Source organism: Mus caroli, chromosome 5 (assembly GCF_900094665.2).
Source record: "Mus caroli chromosome 5, CAROLI_EIJ_v1.1, whole genome shotgun sequence".
Classification (NCBI taxonomy): domain Eukaryota; kingdom Metazoa; phylum Chordata; class Mammalia; order Rodentia; family Muridae; genus Mus; species Mus caroli.
Window position 1 is genome coordinate 58,267,425 of NC_034574.1, and position 16,339 is coordinate 58,283,763.

Below are 16,339 nucleotides of genomic sequence, written 5' to 3' on the forward strand. Positions count from 1 at the left end.
CTTAAGTGACAGAGTGCTTGCCTAGCATGCAAAAGGCTCTGGGTTCAACCTTAGTGTCAGATAAAAATCTCAGCAGGATGAAGAAGCAAACGGATCAAGTTTAAGGTCATCCCTGACTATACAGTTGAGTTTGAGGCCAGACTAGGCAAGAGAGACCCTGGCAACAGATATCCCACCCCTACTCCCTAAACACACACATACACACACAGAGAGAGAGAGAGAGAGAGAGAGAGAGAGAGAGAGAGAGAGAGAGAGAGACATTCACCTCCCTGCTGGCATTGCAAGAACCTTGGAAAAGTGAGCATTTCCTCATAGCAAACATCCCAGAGATATTGAAATGGCAGTGTAGAGACTGTCCATCATCCATAGCGCTGGGTCTGAGGCTCTGAGTGTTTGTGGCCCTGCATCTGGAGCTTAGATAGAACCAAGGAACAGGACCAGTGTTTCTGCACACATGTCTTAGGGTTTTACTGCTGTTAACAGACACCACGACCAAGTCAACTCTTATAAATGACAACATTTAATTGGGGCTGGCTTACAGGTTCAGAGATTCAGTCCATTATCATCAAGGCAGGAACATGGCAGCATCCAGGTAGGCATGGTGCAGGAGGAGCTGAGAATTGTACATCTTCATCTGAAGGCTGCTAGCAGAATACTGGGCTCCAGGCAGTTAGGATGAGGATCTTAAAGCCTACACCCACAGTGACGCACCTACACCAACAGGACCACACCTTCTAAAAGTGTCACTTCTGGGCTGAGCATAGACAAACCATCACAACACGTTTGTTCCCAGAAGGGCAGAAAGCAGTAAGGGAGTGGAGGTCAGTCCCAGGCACAGGTTTTCTTTTCTTTATTTTTGAGAATTTCATACATGTATACAATGGAATATGATCATATCTACTCCCATTTCCACCTCTCTAATGCTCCCCATTTTCCTCCAATACATTCCCTGACCCAATTTTATCTACTTAAAAAAAATTCACTAAATTGAGTTAGTATCACCTATATATACAAGGGTGTGAGGTTGCACCCTCGAGCATAGGAAATCTATCAGCAGCCATACCATTAACAAAAATGATTGGCATCCCAGCAACTCTTCCCCATCAATAGATCTTTGCTGAGGGTATGGCCCGGAGACCATCTACCCCATCTAAGTCAGAATTTTGATTGGCTTGATCTTGATCTTACAGGTAACACTAGCTGCTATGCGTTCAAGATTGTGTTAACAACATCATGTCCAGAAGACAGCACCCATCAAAACTTCCCTTACCCTTCAGTTCTTACACTGTTTCTGCCTCTCTGATGTCCCCTCAGCCTTGGGTTAGTGGGGTTAATACAGAGGAATCATGTAGGGCTAACCACTTTCTTTCAGCGCTTTGACCCAGTCCATCTCTCTCTACTGACTGTTGTCCTCTGGTGTGGGAATCTGGGTGAAACCAGGGATGGAAGGGATGGCTAGCCCAGTGGAAGGTGGGTATGATATGGAATCCTACCATCTCAAAATCAACTTAAGCCAGGCATGGTAGTGCACACCTTTAATCCCAGCACTTGGGAGGCAGAGGCAAGTGAATTTCTGAATTCGAAGCCAGCCTGGTCTACACAGTGAGTTCCAGGACAGCCAGGGCTACACAGAGAAATCCTGTCTCAAAAACCAAAAACAAACAAACAAACAAAAAAATCAACTTAAAATGTGAGATGGAAGGATAGTAGAACGTGTGTGAAATAAAGGAAGGGTGAAGATACTGAACATTAAAGAATTAAGCAAGGATGGGAGCCAGGGCATCGGGAAGAGAAAAGGGTAGTCAGTGGGCTAGCCACAGATATGTATTTGTTAAAAAGCCATATGAAAACCCACTAGTTAGTATGCTAAGTTCCAAATACAACTAAAAAAAAAAAAAAAGAATTTGGACAATGTTGCTCCAGAAGACAGGGGTTATTAAATGAATATCAGAGTTCAAGGCAGGCCCCAGAGGGATGCAAAACAATACAGGCTATTGTCATTGCTCCTGGATGCCCACCATGACCGTATTATATGACACTATTGCTAAAGATACACACACTTTGGCCATAGAACATAGAGAAAGTCACCTCAAATGTACCGGGGGAAACTTCTTTCCTGTTGGTTAACTGTCATAGTGCTGGAAGTTACTATTGCATTGCTGGAAGAGAGAACACATTGGTGGTCTTCTCACCAGCACTGGACCCCAAATTCTGCAGGTGCCATAGTGGCAGGGGCCAAGGCAAGGTGTGCCTGCAGGCACAATAGTGGTGCAGGGGTAACCAATCACTTTTTGATTTGCTATGAGGCCTGCTCCACTGGAAAGAATTTAAGGTCTAGTCCTGTAATCCTAGGCAAATGCACATGGCTTGGGCAGTCATAGACCTTATGGTAGAACTTGATATTATTTTGGTAAACGGTCATGCTGTCAAAATTTCCTTCATTTATACTTATACCATGGGGTCAAATTTAAAATCTTCTGTGTAGGGGTAGATTTAGTCTCACTTAAGGAATTACCAGAAAAAGACATTCTACTCTCTCCCTTACATTCTTCCACTGAGTTCCTCAAGTTAATATTAGAAGTAATCAATTTTGCACTTAATCTTCAAATACTGGCCATTTATTATATTCGCCTATTGTTTGATATTTACAAGCAATCTTCTTTCGATGATAAAAATAATTCTATCAATCCAGGTAAAAATAAATCCTTTAGACAAAAACAAAAAACAAAACAAAACAAAAAACCCAAAAAACAAAAATAGATAGGCAGGGAGGAAGGAGGCCCTTAAAATAGAAAGTTCATCTCTAAATTGGTTACTTGTCTCCTGTATACAGGTTCTTTAGTAATGTCAGACTCTATTGGAAAACAGTCATGCTCCTAAAATATCTAAGGTTCTAAAGTATCTAACCCTGATAAAGCCTCATTATCCGGTTTAAAACAAAGTTTCTGTAGGAAAACTGTCTTCAAGAACACACTAAACTTTGTCATGCTGTGCATAATGCCTGTCTATAAGTGACCCGTATCTGCACAGTTACTTTGTATCCAGGTGGAGGCTCTGCCTTGACAAACAAGAGGGCGCCACCAGGACAAGGTGAGAGCAAAGTATGTGTGGTCAGTAGTCTACCAGGTGACAACTGTGACAGTTATGTCACGGTGCCATGTGCAACCTAAGGAAAGGGAGTAATTACTTTGATGCATAGTCTCAGAGGGCTTGGGCCATGGTCACTTTGTCTAAACATCACAGTGGCAGGAACATGTGACAAAGGCTGTTTCACCTCGTGGCAGACAGGAAACAGGAAAGGAAGATACAGGAAGAGGCCAGGACCAATCTAGCTCCCAAGGATATGTTCCAAGTGACTCGTACTTCCTGTGTTTACTGTCTTCTAATAATGCCTTAATGTTGTGAATCCACCAAGGGATGATGAGAACAGTCGCTGTGTTGGCAGCCTCGCATCCAATTGTCTCTGGAAACACCATCAGACACACTCAGAAGCAGGCTTTAGGCTCTCCTACGTTATCTTTATCCAGTCATGTTGTTGGTCAAGACATCCCGTCACACTGCTCTGAAGGATCAACCATCTATGCTCTCAAGAAAACCATCTGTCTGTGGGACTCTTATTCTGGCCTGCAGGCTCAGAAGCCTTGGAGCTAAGCCTTTCTGCAAGATTTACACAAAACATCTGTGGGAGAGAGTCTCTGTCCTACTCAGCCATCAGATATTAGCATGACATCTCCTCTTACACCTCCACCAACTCTGTGCTATCAAGAATCCAAGACACATGGCAACTGCATGATTTCTGCAGTCTAGCCAGGGCAGGCAGTCATATGGAAGCAGTTATAGCTGCAGTGTGAGGGAGGCCTTCAATGGAACATTTATGTAAACCAACCTTTAGGATCAGGTAAGTCTCTCACATCAGTCCAGAGAGTCTTGGGTACTGTCCTTGTTCTTATGAATGTTATATATCAGCCCAGCAACCCTTAAATGACCCAGCCTGGGTCAAGTTTTTCTAGATTCTTGTGTGTGTGTGTGTCTATAGCATGGGGCTGGAGAGATGGCTCAGCAGTTAAGAGAATTGGCTGCTCTTCCACAGGACTTGGTTCAATTCCCAGCACCCACATGGTGGCTCACAACCATCTGCAGCTCCATTTCCAGGGGATCCAGCACCCTCACACAGACACATATGCAGGCAAAACACCTATCAATGCTCATAAAAAAAAAGATTTGCCTACAGGCATGTATATAGGAATATTTTCTAGATTAATGGTTGGTTTATGAGGGCCCTGCCCACCGTGGGCAGTACTAGGCTGGTGGTCCTGGGTTCTATAGGAAACAAGGCTGAACAAACCATGAAGAGCAAGCCTGTGAGTAGCATTCCTCTCTGGCCTCTGATTCAGTTTTTGCCTCCAAGTTCCTGCCTTGAGTGCCTGCTCTGATTTTCCTCAGTAGTGCATTGTGAACTGAGAGTTATAAGACAAAATAAAGCAAGTCCTCTCTGAGTTGCTCTTGGTCACAGCAATAGAAACCCTAAGACACCAGCAGTGGAGAGACAGAGGCAGGACTGCAAGGTCATCCTGGGCTACTTAGTTTGAGGACAGATTGAGCTGTGTATTAGAATAATTGAGATGCTTATTAAGAATCCGTGCTTCTGGCCTGGGCATAGTGGCTCCCACCTTTCATCACTGCAGCCAGGCGGATCTCTGTGAGTTCAAGGCCAACCTGGTCTATATGCTGACTTATATAGTGAGACCCTATCTCAGCAACAACATCAGACCTCTGGGTTCTGCCTTGAAATACTTTTATGCAGATGATCATAGCAGAGAATGTGACTTTATGTCTAGCTGACTGCCCCAGGTGGCATTCCCGCAGTGTCTGTGGATAAGGGTGGGGATTTCTAAAACCAGGATACAGAAGTCTTATAGGATGCAGAGGAGCTGAGAAGAGTCTAAGACCGAGAGACAGCAAAGTGGAGATATTTTGCAGACAGTTGATATTTTAAATGAAACATCAAGGGACACGAGAGGTAAGATAGTCCATGGAAATTGTTTCCTGTGTCGGTTTGAGAATGCTCCTCTGTTCCCTCCCTCAGGTCTCTGTCTATCACCTTGCATGAAAAGGCTCACTAAATTTCAGGGGTAGCTTTATTTCCCTGAGAAGAATCTAGGCATGAGTAACCAGAATTCCCCAGCGTTCAAAGCTGAATGGAGGACCATTGACACAAGGCAAAGGCCTCCCTTCTTTTTATATTATATATCATATTATATTTATTATATTTATTTCTGTGTGTGCACATGTGCACACAGGCATGTATATATATGAGTGCACATGTGTTGTGGTTCATGTGTGGAAGTCAGAGGTAACCTGCAGGTGTCAATCCTCTCCTTCCACCACATGGCTCCTGGGATCAAACTCAACTCATCAGGATTGGCAGTGGCACCTATAACCACTCATTCATCCTGCTGGGCTGAAAAAGTTTCCCTTGTGCCTGGCCATGTCAAGGCAGGAAGACTCTCTTGGATGTGTTTAACTATCTATAAATCTTGAAGACCTTTCTTTTCAGATATTTGGGGTGCTAGTAAAGAGTATGCTGTGTTCACCAGTTAAAATATATTCCTGCAATTTGGAATGCTAATTATCCAACCATCAGCTGTTAATGGAGGCAGAGATAATAGGATTGCTTATTACGGCTGCCTCTGGAGCCTGGGTTTCCTAATGAGAATGCCCTGCTGACCCGGACTGTACATATTTTATTGGAATGCTGACAGCTCTCAGATTGTAGCTTAATCTAAGAAGCCTACATAATAGCATACTATGTATGTAAGAGTGTTCTAAAAATAACCGAAGTCATAACACTGAATGCTGACAGTAAGTAAAAATGGAAAGATAGGGCAGCGGCAGTGCTGTGCTTTGGATATAGTTTGAGTTGGCTCCCTAAGGGATGGGGTTAGAAGGTTGGTTCTCAGTGCAGAACTGAACTGTTGGGAAACTGTACCTCTGGCAAGTAGGGACCAGTGGGCATTCCTAGGGTTCCTGGGAAAGCTGTCCTAAGAAAGGATTAAGGTGCCTCTCGTGAGACTCTTGAGCTCTCACGAGAACGGGTTGTTAAAAGGATGAACCTAAGCAAGTAGTTGTTCTCCGGCTTCCAGTTTTGAGATGTAATTCCTTAATAGCTTAATCTAAGAAGCCTACATAATAGCATACTATGTATGTAAGAGTGTTCTAAAAATAACCGAAGTCATAATACTGAATGCTGACGAGCTCCCACTACTGGGACACCATCCACCTTGAGACTCTCAGCAGAACCAAGCCAGGTCTGGAGTTTACCTTGAAGTCTCCAGAACTGTGAACTCAGTAAACACTTTTTCCTTATAAAATGTGCCTGCCTCTGGTATTTTGTTATAGTAAAGAAGAGTGAACGGGCACTGATGCTATGGAACTAGAGTGCTTTAAATCCCAATCTGTTAAGTTTCAGATCCTACTGAGAGGTCAGGCAATGAAAGACTAACATGAGTCTGTAGCTTGACAACAAGGAAGCCACTGTGACTTTGACGCAGATGGCTTCATAAGGTGGTGGTGGGAGGACTCTTGCTGTCTTTGATGGAGAGGTGATGACAGGACTGGGTACAGAAGATCAGCATCATGCTGAAGAGTTGGGGAAGAAACATAATGGAGCATAAAGCTGGTTTGAGAGAAACCCCTTCTTCCTGTTGAGGTGCTGTGGTGGAGACACTGTAGGCATAGTTAAATGTGAGAAGTCACTGTTGGGAGAAAAAGGAAGCCAAAAAACCTGGAACCAGCCCAGGGTGGGGCAGTGTCAGGTGGTAAGGATAGTGGTAACTAAAAGGATGACACTGTTTCCATGACAACAGAAGAAAGAACCCATGGTTCCTTGGCTTGGGTATCCTTCGATTTGGGTTTAGATGGGTTTTGGTGTAAGCTGATGTGTGTATTGTATAAAAAGGAGATCTGCTTAGATGCTTAATTTGATTTAAATAGTTAGTGTTTAGTTTATTAAGACTGCAATTTTAAACACTCAATTCTTCATCCCAAAAATCATAATTCTGTATATAAGCCCAGCAAAATTGAGCAGCAGTTTTCTAGGGATATTTGTTTAGTGTTTGATTCTTGTTTTTTCCTAGTGACCTGAATGTTTTAAATGTAATATATTCTATATCCTTTCGATTATAATTCTGTATATAAGTCCAGCAAAATTGAGCAGCAGTTTTCTAGGGAAATTTGTTTAATGTTTGATTCTTTTTTTTCCTATTGACTTGAATGTTTTAAATGTAATATATTCTATTTCCTTTCAAGTGCCTCATCTATAGATTACAAAACCTTGTTGAGTACTTCATAATTGTTATAAAAGCTATTAAATATATAAAGTGGGCTTAAAGACCTAAATGTTAATACAGTATTCCTAAATGTGGGCCATTTCAGCTAAAGTCTGTGATGTGATAATTCAGCTAGTCATTGTAAATTGGTTTTCAAACCTTATGACCCTGTTAACTTTCATAAATATCAGTAGGACAGAAAAGGTCAAATGTGCACAAAAAAGCATTAATAGCGTGGCTTTGGTGCTTTAGCCTTTCCATATTTAAGTTTTAAATCATCCTAGAGTTGGAGAAGGTTTACTCATGAGCAAAGAAAATTACTTGGAAATAACTGAGGCCATTGCGAGTGTGACCTTCTGACAGAGCAGCAGGCACCCAGGACAGCTGCAGCCTCATTGCTGTATTGAGGATCCTTTCAGAGTATCTGTGCCGTGAGTTACAGGACTTAAGGAAGACCTGGTCTCGTGGGTCTAATGACGGGCATCCCTGATATGAGATCTACACAGTACCTGATTCCTCATCTCTCCTGGGGATGGGACATCCAGATTGGTCTTTGATCTTAACGCAGAAATATATATATTTCCACCTAAATGTGAATGGTCCTCTAGATATTTACCTTGTACCTATAGTTTTGAACTGGTTCGCCTAAATTAAATAGTTTATTTTCCCAGAGCTCTGACTCAGGGTCTCACACAAACTAGGCAGATGCTTTGTGACAGAGCCACACTCCAGCCTCAGTAAATGATGTGGTCATTTGGGTGGTGGTGATGGTAGTGTTAGGAATGGAACTTGGGCCTTCCTCAAACCAGGAGAATGCTGTACCACTAAGTCACAGGACCAACCTAAAAAGCACTTTCTATTTGATGTTAGGTGGGATGCTAGACATTTAGATGTCTTCTCTATTTAAGGAACTTTGAACTTGATGAAATCCTGCATAGTTAAATATTCTTAGGATCACACAATGGATGCAGTTGTTCAAAGGACCAATTGTGTTTTATTTTTTGTTTAAATTTTATTTATTATATGTGGATGGGTGTTTTGTCTATATGTATGTCTATGCATCACATGCATGCCTAGTGCACACAGATTTCAGAAGAGGCTGCTCGATCCCCTGGGACTGCAGTTATAGATGGTTGCCAGTCACCATGTGAATGCTGGGAATTAAACCCAGGTCCTCTGGAAAAAGCAGCCAGTGCTCTTAACTGCTGAGGCATCTCTCTAGCCCCTCTAATTATGATTTAGATGTCCTTGATCAATCCAAGTCTGATTTGCCCCAACTATACAAGGTCATTCTTCTGAGTTTATGGGAAGGAGAGAAAGAAAAACAAACCATAGTGAGTTCTCATAGGATGCCTTCTGCTTTCTGAGTTAGGCCCTGAAGGTCTGTGTTAAAGGAGGTGAGAGCTATCTAGGTGAAAGGTGAGAAACAAAGCTTTCCAGCAGCATTTAATAATGTGAGAAACAAGTTGATGCACTCTGCTTATTTCGTCTTATTTGGGTGTGTGTGTGTGTGTGTGTGTGTGTTTGTGCGAATGTAGAGGTCAGAGGACTTTGTGGCGAAGGTTATTTCCTTCTGCCTTTATGTTGATTCCAAGAGTTGAACTCATGTCATTAGACCTACATGGAAGTACCTTTACCCCCTGAGCCATCTCATGGGACCTATGCGGCTATTTTATAGGCTCCTAAGTGTGTCACCTAATGACCAGTTAGTGGAGACAATACTTAGGATATATAATTCATGGTTGATATTTATTTAGTTTATATTTTTTGTTAAATGTGCACATCTAGCCACTCAAGGACTTTCTATTAGTTATAGATATCCCTTGTAACTAGTCAGAAGTTCAATGTCAAGGACTTTATTAATAAAGCACAACTGAAGTAGTCGCTTATTACATAGCATTTGACTTTCTGTTTTATTCACTAGCCAATTACCAGCTGTCAGGGCACAGTCAATATCGTAGATCTGAGTCAGAAGCCATCACCCCTGAGTGCATTGTTCTTTCTAATCACAGGCAGTGATTGGCCCAGTGAAAGAATTATATTAGTCATCAACTCACATCTGTCCTCCTGGTGGTACAAAGTTGCTACTGGATTCCATTGCCGAGTGGGATGAATCAATGCAGACACCACAAACGAGTGCAGACAGTCATGAGTCATGGGCGTTCCGCTCATGTTGACAAGTCTCTCTCTGTTTCCAGACAGAAGGAAAAGCTGACAGCCAGCTTGCAGAGCTCCCTTCTTCACAGCCTTAAAGCTGGTGTTTCAACCTAACATTTATGCAGCGTTTAGATGACAAATTCATAGGAAATAATTTTTTAATCAGCTCAAGACCTGCAGGGTTATTGGTGCTGAGAGTTCTTCTATGTATGTAAAACATTCATTGCATATACTCAAGGTACAATTTACAAAAGTTTACAATATCACTGAGCGCATTCCCCCAATCCCTGGGAGCTCGCCCCTGTCTTGTCTTGCATTTTGTAACAAATGAATGGGGGCTGAGAAAAGCTTCCGTAACTCATTACACAGAGTAGCAGAACCTCGACTCAATTCTGCACAATTCAATTCTGTGACCTTTTCCACTGGTCTCTCTGCTGAATAGATGATATTTGATATTTACTGGGTAAATAGGAACGCAGTGAGATACAAATAACTAAAATCCACATACAGTGGTTTACAGAACAGCGATATATTTTTCTCCCGTAATACAAAAGAGGAGACAAGTAGCTCCCGGTGTTGGCTCAGTGCTCCATCAGCATCAGGACCAGGGATGCTTTGGCCTTTCTCTGAGGCAGAAAATTTCCCTGCTTCACTGCCAAGCATCGTTTCCACACTCAGAACAGGAGGAAGAATTGGCGACGGCTGTAACTGAAAATTTATCACAAAAGCAACGGCTTTTATGTACATTTATGTACATCTTTGTGAATAACTGAGCAGTATACCACCCTTATCTGCAAGAGAGACAGTAGGGGAAAGGGCACTGGGGATGACTGATGGCCAGCCTTGGAGTTACAGAATCTACAGGTTATATAGGCCTCTTCCTCTCCTCCCTCCCTCCCTTCCTATAAAAAAAGCTCTCTTACTTTGTCTATATACTTACTGTGGGTCTATATATTCTTCCTTTGCTTTCTATGATCTGTTTGTGAATAGTAAGAGAAAGCTGTGTTTTTCGCTGACTGAGTCAGGACTCACTCAATGAGATTAACAGAAACTACTACATTCCTATGCAAGAAAATGGATACATCTATCCAACAAATAATATTAGGCACTCTTTGAAACTTTAGTGATGAATTAGGGGCCAGAACCAAAAAGAAAGAGAGGAGGACACGCGCACACGCGCGCATACACACACACAGACACAGTCAGAGACAGAGAGACAGACAGAGACAGACAGACAGACTGAGAGACTGGGAGACTGAAAGGCAGGGAGGGAAGTTTTTCCGTAAATCTCTAACCCAAATAAGCCTGGGCAATGAAAACACAACTCAATTAATATGAATACATGCTGTGCACCTAGATTGAGCAGATCTACCACTACACTACCATCTTCCCCATATAAGAGACCCCTTAGAACTTGCAGTTTCTCCAGGTCATGTCCTTCTGTTCTACTCTCCTTCTTCCTCCTCCTTCCATCAGCCTCTCTCTCTCTCTTTCTCTCCCAAAACCTTCATCTCCACCTTCCCCTCTTTCTCCACCCAATCGCCGGCTCTAGCCTTTATTTATAAATTAAGGTGCTGACTCATTCCTTGTTCGAAGCCCCTCACAGGAGAACGGAATCAACATCAAATATAGTCAGCTCCAGGGCTATCCACAACAGGGAAGCAACACTATGAGGGACTCTTCTAGAATACAAAGTTGTGAATGCAGCCCAGACTAGACTAGACTAGCTAAGACTAGAAAGCCCAGATGCTGCTGAAAGTCTATGCAGTGGCCTGGGTGCACCACCATCTTGCATGCCCTACTTTCCCTTAGCTAGCTCGGTGAATAGAATAGGGTGACCCTCCATGCCTGCATTTTTTGTTTGTTTGTTTATAATTGATTTTTTCATTAGGTATTTTCTTCATTTACATTTCCAATGCTATCCCAAAAGTCCCCCATAACCTCCCCCCACTCCCCTACCCACCCACTCCTACTTCTTGGCCCTGGCGTTCCCCTGTACTGAGGCATATAAAGTTTGCAAGACCAATGGGCCTCTCTTTCCAATGATGGCCAACTAGTCCATCTTCTGATACATATGCAGCTAGAGACACAAGCTCTGGGGGGTACTGGTTAGTTCATATTGTTGTTCCACCTATAGGGTTGCAGACCCCTTTAGCTTATATTTTGTTGGAAAAAAAACAACTCACACTAAACCACAGTCTCCAGTTCATAGTTCAGAAGCCAGGGAGACAGACTTTGATAAGCCAGAAACACATTCATCCCTGCAGGTGAGTGCTAGAGTTACAGGGGTCATTTGAGTGAAGCCAACAGCTTGAATACAGATATCCCACAAAGCTTTCTGTTGCCACCACCCCTCTCCAGGCTAGTTGATGCCCTTAGTCAATGCTGGACACCACCATCTGCCAACCACACTAGCATTTCCACTCCATCCCACTCTGGAAGTTAACTCTGTCTTGAAAGGCACATTTAGTTAGCTTTGTAAGAATTGGTTAAATGTTTTTGAATCAGCTTTTGTTTTGTTATATTTCTCCCTCTGCTCTCCATCACTCCCCTAACCCTGACCCATCACCCCTGGCAGCCCTTGTCTGTCTTTCATGTATTGGGAAGACTACTGATCCCTCTTCACACTGGGCCGAGTTCATAGGAACCAACACCTCCATTACTCTGGTTCCAAAGTACATATTGCTGTGTGGGTCAAGATACTCTTTTATGACCCATATAAACTACAAGCCTGAGAGATGTGGTTGCTTGGTGATAGGTTTTGTTCCTGAACTTTCTCTGCTTCTCAACTGCTTCTCTGAATGAATGTTTTTCCATATTCAGGGGCAAAATGAATATCTGACCTGCTGCTAATCTGTTCTTCTGCAGGCTGTGGACCCCTCGTCACAGGCAGGAAGATGGGCAGGCTGGGGATCCTGGGGGAAATCTCTGCTCTCATCTGCATCAGCCACAGTAGGTAAGTGTTGGATGTCACCAGAACAGAGTTCAGAAGCTTGAAGGGACAAGAGATTTTGACATAGCGTACATTGCTGGAGTTTAACGTTTGCCCAGAAGAAATCCGTTTCCATTTCCACTGCTCTAAGGGCATCTCGTACATTAACGCGTTTGTTCCTGCGATGACTCTGTGAGGAGACAGTCTATTTCCTCCACTTTACAGATTCAAAACGCTGAACCACCGAGAGACGAGGACATTGTTCAAGTCAGCATTGTTTAGTGTGGGATTTGAAAACCAGGTGTTGTGGTTTTAAACCACTATCTTATTATTGTCCAATAAAGTATAGATTTAAGATACAGATATGTGGATATGTATGCACATATTTGTGCATATACACAAATAAACACACACACACACACATTTTAAGAACTGAGCCTTACTGTGTAATCAAGGCTGTCCTTGAACTTGTGAGTCTCCTACATCAGCCTCCTGAGTGCTGAGATTTCTCAGGTACCGCCACATCCAGGTTGCTACATTCTTCTAGCTATGTGTTTATCATCCAACTTTAGTAGTGTTTGTTTTCTGTCATCTGGTGTTCTGTCTGTCTGTTTAGGAGAGGGTCTTGCCATGACTTCAATCTCTTTTACTCTCTAAAAGAACTAACCAGCGATGCCCGTGTTTAGCAAGCAGGCAGTGGCTTCTGTGCTCACTGCCCTCTGTCCTTCAGGCCTCACGGGCAGTGCTCGAGCTGCAGCCTTCACTTGTGTTTGGTGTTAACTCTTGAAGTCCCTCTACCTGAGGCACCATGAAGATAATAAGTACAGTATCTTGCTGCCTTCACAGCCACACAATAGCCCTTCTGGTCCCCCGCCCCCCAACCCCAGCCAAACAGTTAATCCAACAGAGCCTACATCTTAGAATCTAGCATCAGGACTTGGACTAGCATCAGGATTGTGCCAGTTGCTGTTGCCCCATTCTCACAGCCTTGATTTCTTTTCCTGTTGTTGTTGCACAACGCCTTGACAAAACAAGTTAAGGAGAAAGAGTTTATTTGGGCTCCCAGCAGTTCTGGGGTACAGTCCATCATGCCAGGGGAGTAATGACAGCAGGAGCCTGAGATGACATGTCACACTCCATGCATGTCAGGAAGCAGGGAGATACTGATGCTTGTATTCCGTCCACTTTTCCCTTTGTCTTCTTAAAAAATTATTATATTTCATTTATTCTTATCAGGGAGAAGGGTAAGCAGGCCGTATGTAGGAGTCAGTTCTCTCTCCGGTTCTGGAGACTGAACTCTGGTCAGCAGGCTTCGTGGCAAGAGCTTTTACCTGCTGTAGAGCCATCCTGCTGGCCCACTTTCTCCTTTTTATACAGTCCAGGATCATACTCCAGGAAATGGAGCCATTCACAATGGTCAGGTCTTCCCTTAATTAACTTAATCAAGATAATTTCCCCCATAGACATGCTCAGAGATTAACTTAACATAGGTAATTCCTCAAAGGTGTCCCTGGAGGAATGTTTCCTAGGTGACTCTAGAGCTCATCAAGTTGACAGTTGGCACTAACCATCATACTCCCTCATATGACCAAGATGTCCCACATAAACTCGAGGGACACAGTTTGGTATACCCCCTTGTATTCATTTCTTCTACTGTTCTCAAGACACCATTGCCAGTTTGGTCACTAAGTCTATTTTATAGACTTGTGGTCAACACTTGGTATGGCTCTAGCCCTACACAGTAGCAGTCGCCTGTAATAATGACCTTTGTGTCACTGTGACCAAAACACCCAAGGGTAACTTAAAGGAAAGACCATGTATTGGCTCGGAGTTTCAGAGATCCACTCTGTGGTCCTTTGCCTCAGCATTTCTGCATGCAATATGGGGTTAAACACCATGGTGGCAGGAGCCTGTGGGAGAAGAGAGTCTCTCCTGCACCACATAGAAGACAGGAGGTAGGACAAAGGGAGGCAGGAGGGAGACAGAGCAGTTCCAAGAACACACCCCATGAGGCTTATTACCTCCACATAGGCCCCTTTCATCACTTTCTAGATATGAGCAGTAATGTGAGCAGTAATGAGGGATAACTTCTGTGACATCCAGAAAAAAGTGTCAATACCAGGGCTTTGTAGCATTAACATTGTAGCATCAAGGGGCAAAGCAACTTATTAGGAAGCAGGGTGCTTGTGGCCAGGGAGATGCTCTTGAAGGTTCATAGCTTGCCTTCAGAAAGTAAAGAAAGAAAATAACCACATCCAACTGCTATTGATTTCCATTCGCAGCCTCATGTCATCCCCAGGGTAATTCAGTTGCAGATAGACACGCAAAATGCAGTCCTTTACACATGGCTGACAACTGCACTAGAAACACAAGTCCAACTCACAAAGGCAGAAACACTGTAGTCATGGTGGTTTTAAGTCTCTACAGTCAGCAGGAAAGTGATCAGAGATTAGAAACCTTTGGAAGGTGCTACTTTCTTGGAATGAACCCTGTACTATTGCATACTAGGAATGGAGACCCAGTATCAGTACTTCTGATCTGTCATGGTAAAAGACTGACTCCATAGCTACACCTGGTAGCTGCCCTTTGTGAGACCCAGGTTCTCTATTTGAAAAAGAGTGTGTGTGTGTGGGGGGGGGGGCGCGGTGCTGAAGAGATAGTTCGGCGGTTAAGAGCATTGACTATTCTTCCAGAGGTCCTGAGTTCAATTCTCAGCAACCACCTGGTGGCTCACAACCATCTGATGCTCTCTTCTGATGTGTCTGAAAACAGCTACAGTGTGCTCATATACATACAATGAACAAATAAATCTTAAGAAAAGGGGGATACTTGAGAAAGCATAAAGTCTCTTCCCACTTGTAGAAAATGATGTTTCCATCTCATGGTTACCTGTAGATGGAACTCTGTGCGCGCAGCCCCTGTGCCGAGTGGAAGCGTACCGCACTGAGACTTGCGTTTCACCCCTCTGCGTGTTCGGCCTTGTCTTTTGGTGTATTGCTTTGAGTCTAAGGTTAAGAGGAATGCATATGTGAAACCAAGCATTTCTAGCTACCAGTTCTATGAGGGACCCTCCATCTTAAAGATATTTTCATCACTCCGAGACAAACTGTGTCACAGTCTAAGAAGACTTAATCATCCACCACACATGCCTGTGGAAAAAAATTCACAAAAATGCAACAAAAATCTCTGTCATCCCATTCAGAAACCAAAGGGAGGAAATGTTAAAAAATACAGAAAAATGACCCAATAAGTGATAATATTAATAACTTCAAAGCAATATCATGAAAATCAGCAATGATTTCCCACAAGCACATTATAGACAGATCTTTTCTCTTGGAGGAAGTGGATGGTCCAGCTGTTACGCTGAGTCAAACCTCTTCAGAATGGGGAATTTGTTACTAGAATAGCCAAAGGCCTACATGTTTGTTTGAAAAGTTGCTTGTGACAGTGTTATGACTGCAAATATCTAATGCCAGGACAGTTGACTGGGGAATAGAGTGCATCTGATATTTCTTTCTCAAAGTCACTCTGTCCTTTCCCATCCTCGCCCAGGTTGCAAGTTTTCACAGTCTGGTGACACTCTCTACCAGCCCTTTCGAAACAGCATCGATGTTTATTGCAAAGAATGGCAGACTCATCAAAACTGTGCTACTGTGAAAACTCCCCTCTGTACAACTGTAACATCAACAGAAAGGAAATATCTATCTATCTATCTATCTATCTATCTATCTATCTATCTATCTTTCTACCTATCAATTTATTATGAAGTAATGTTGATGATATAAAAATTCTTAAGGGTTAGGAACCCTGACTAATACAGGGTTCTCTAGAGGAATAGAACTTACAGAGCTAATATGAATATATATGAATACGTATATATATATATATATATATATATATATATATATATATGTGTGTGTGT

General features: G+C 42.9%; 1 protein-coding gene across 3 annotated transcripts in view; it reads left to right on the forward strand.

Moving 5' to 3' along the window:
- The window catches only part of Fam114a1 (family with sequence similarity 114 member A1), a 71,667-nt gene that overhangs the window by 12,995 nt on the left and 42,333 nt on the right, over positions 1–16,339 (forward strand). For all 3 annotated transcript variants that reach the window (XM_021162251.1, XM_021162252.2, XM_029477771.1), the window contains one exon: positions 12,354–12,441. In XM_021162251.1, coding sequence (XP_021017910.1) covers positions 12,354–12,441 — 88 coding nt within the window. The remainder of the gene's footprint in view (positions 1–12,353; positions 12,442–16,339) is intronic.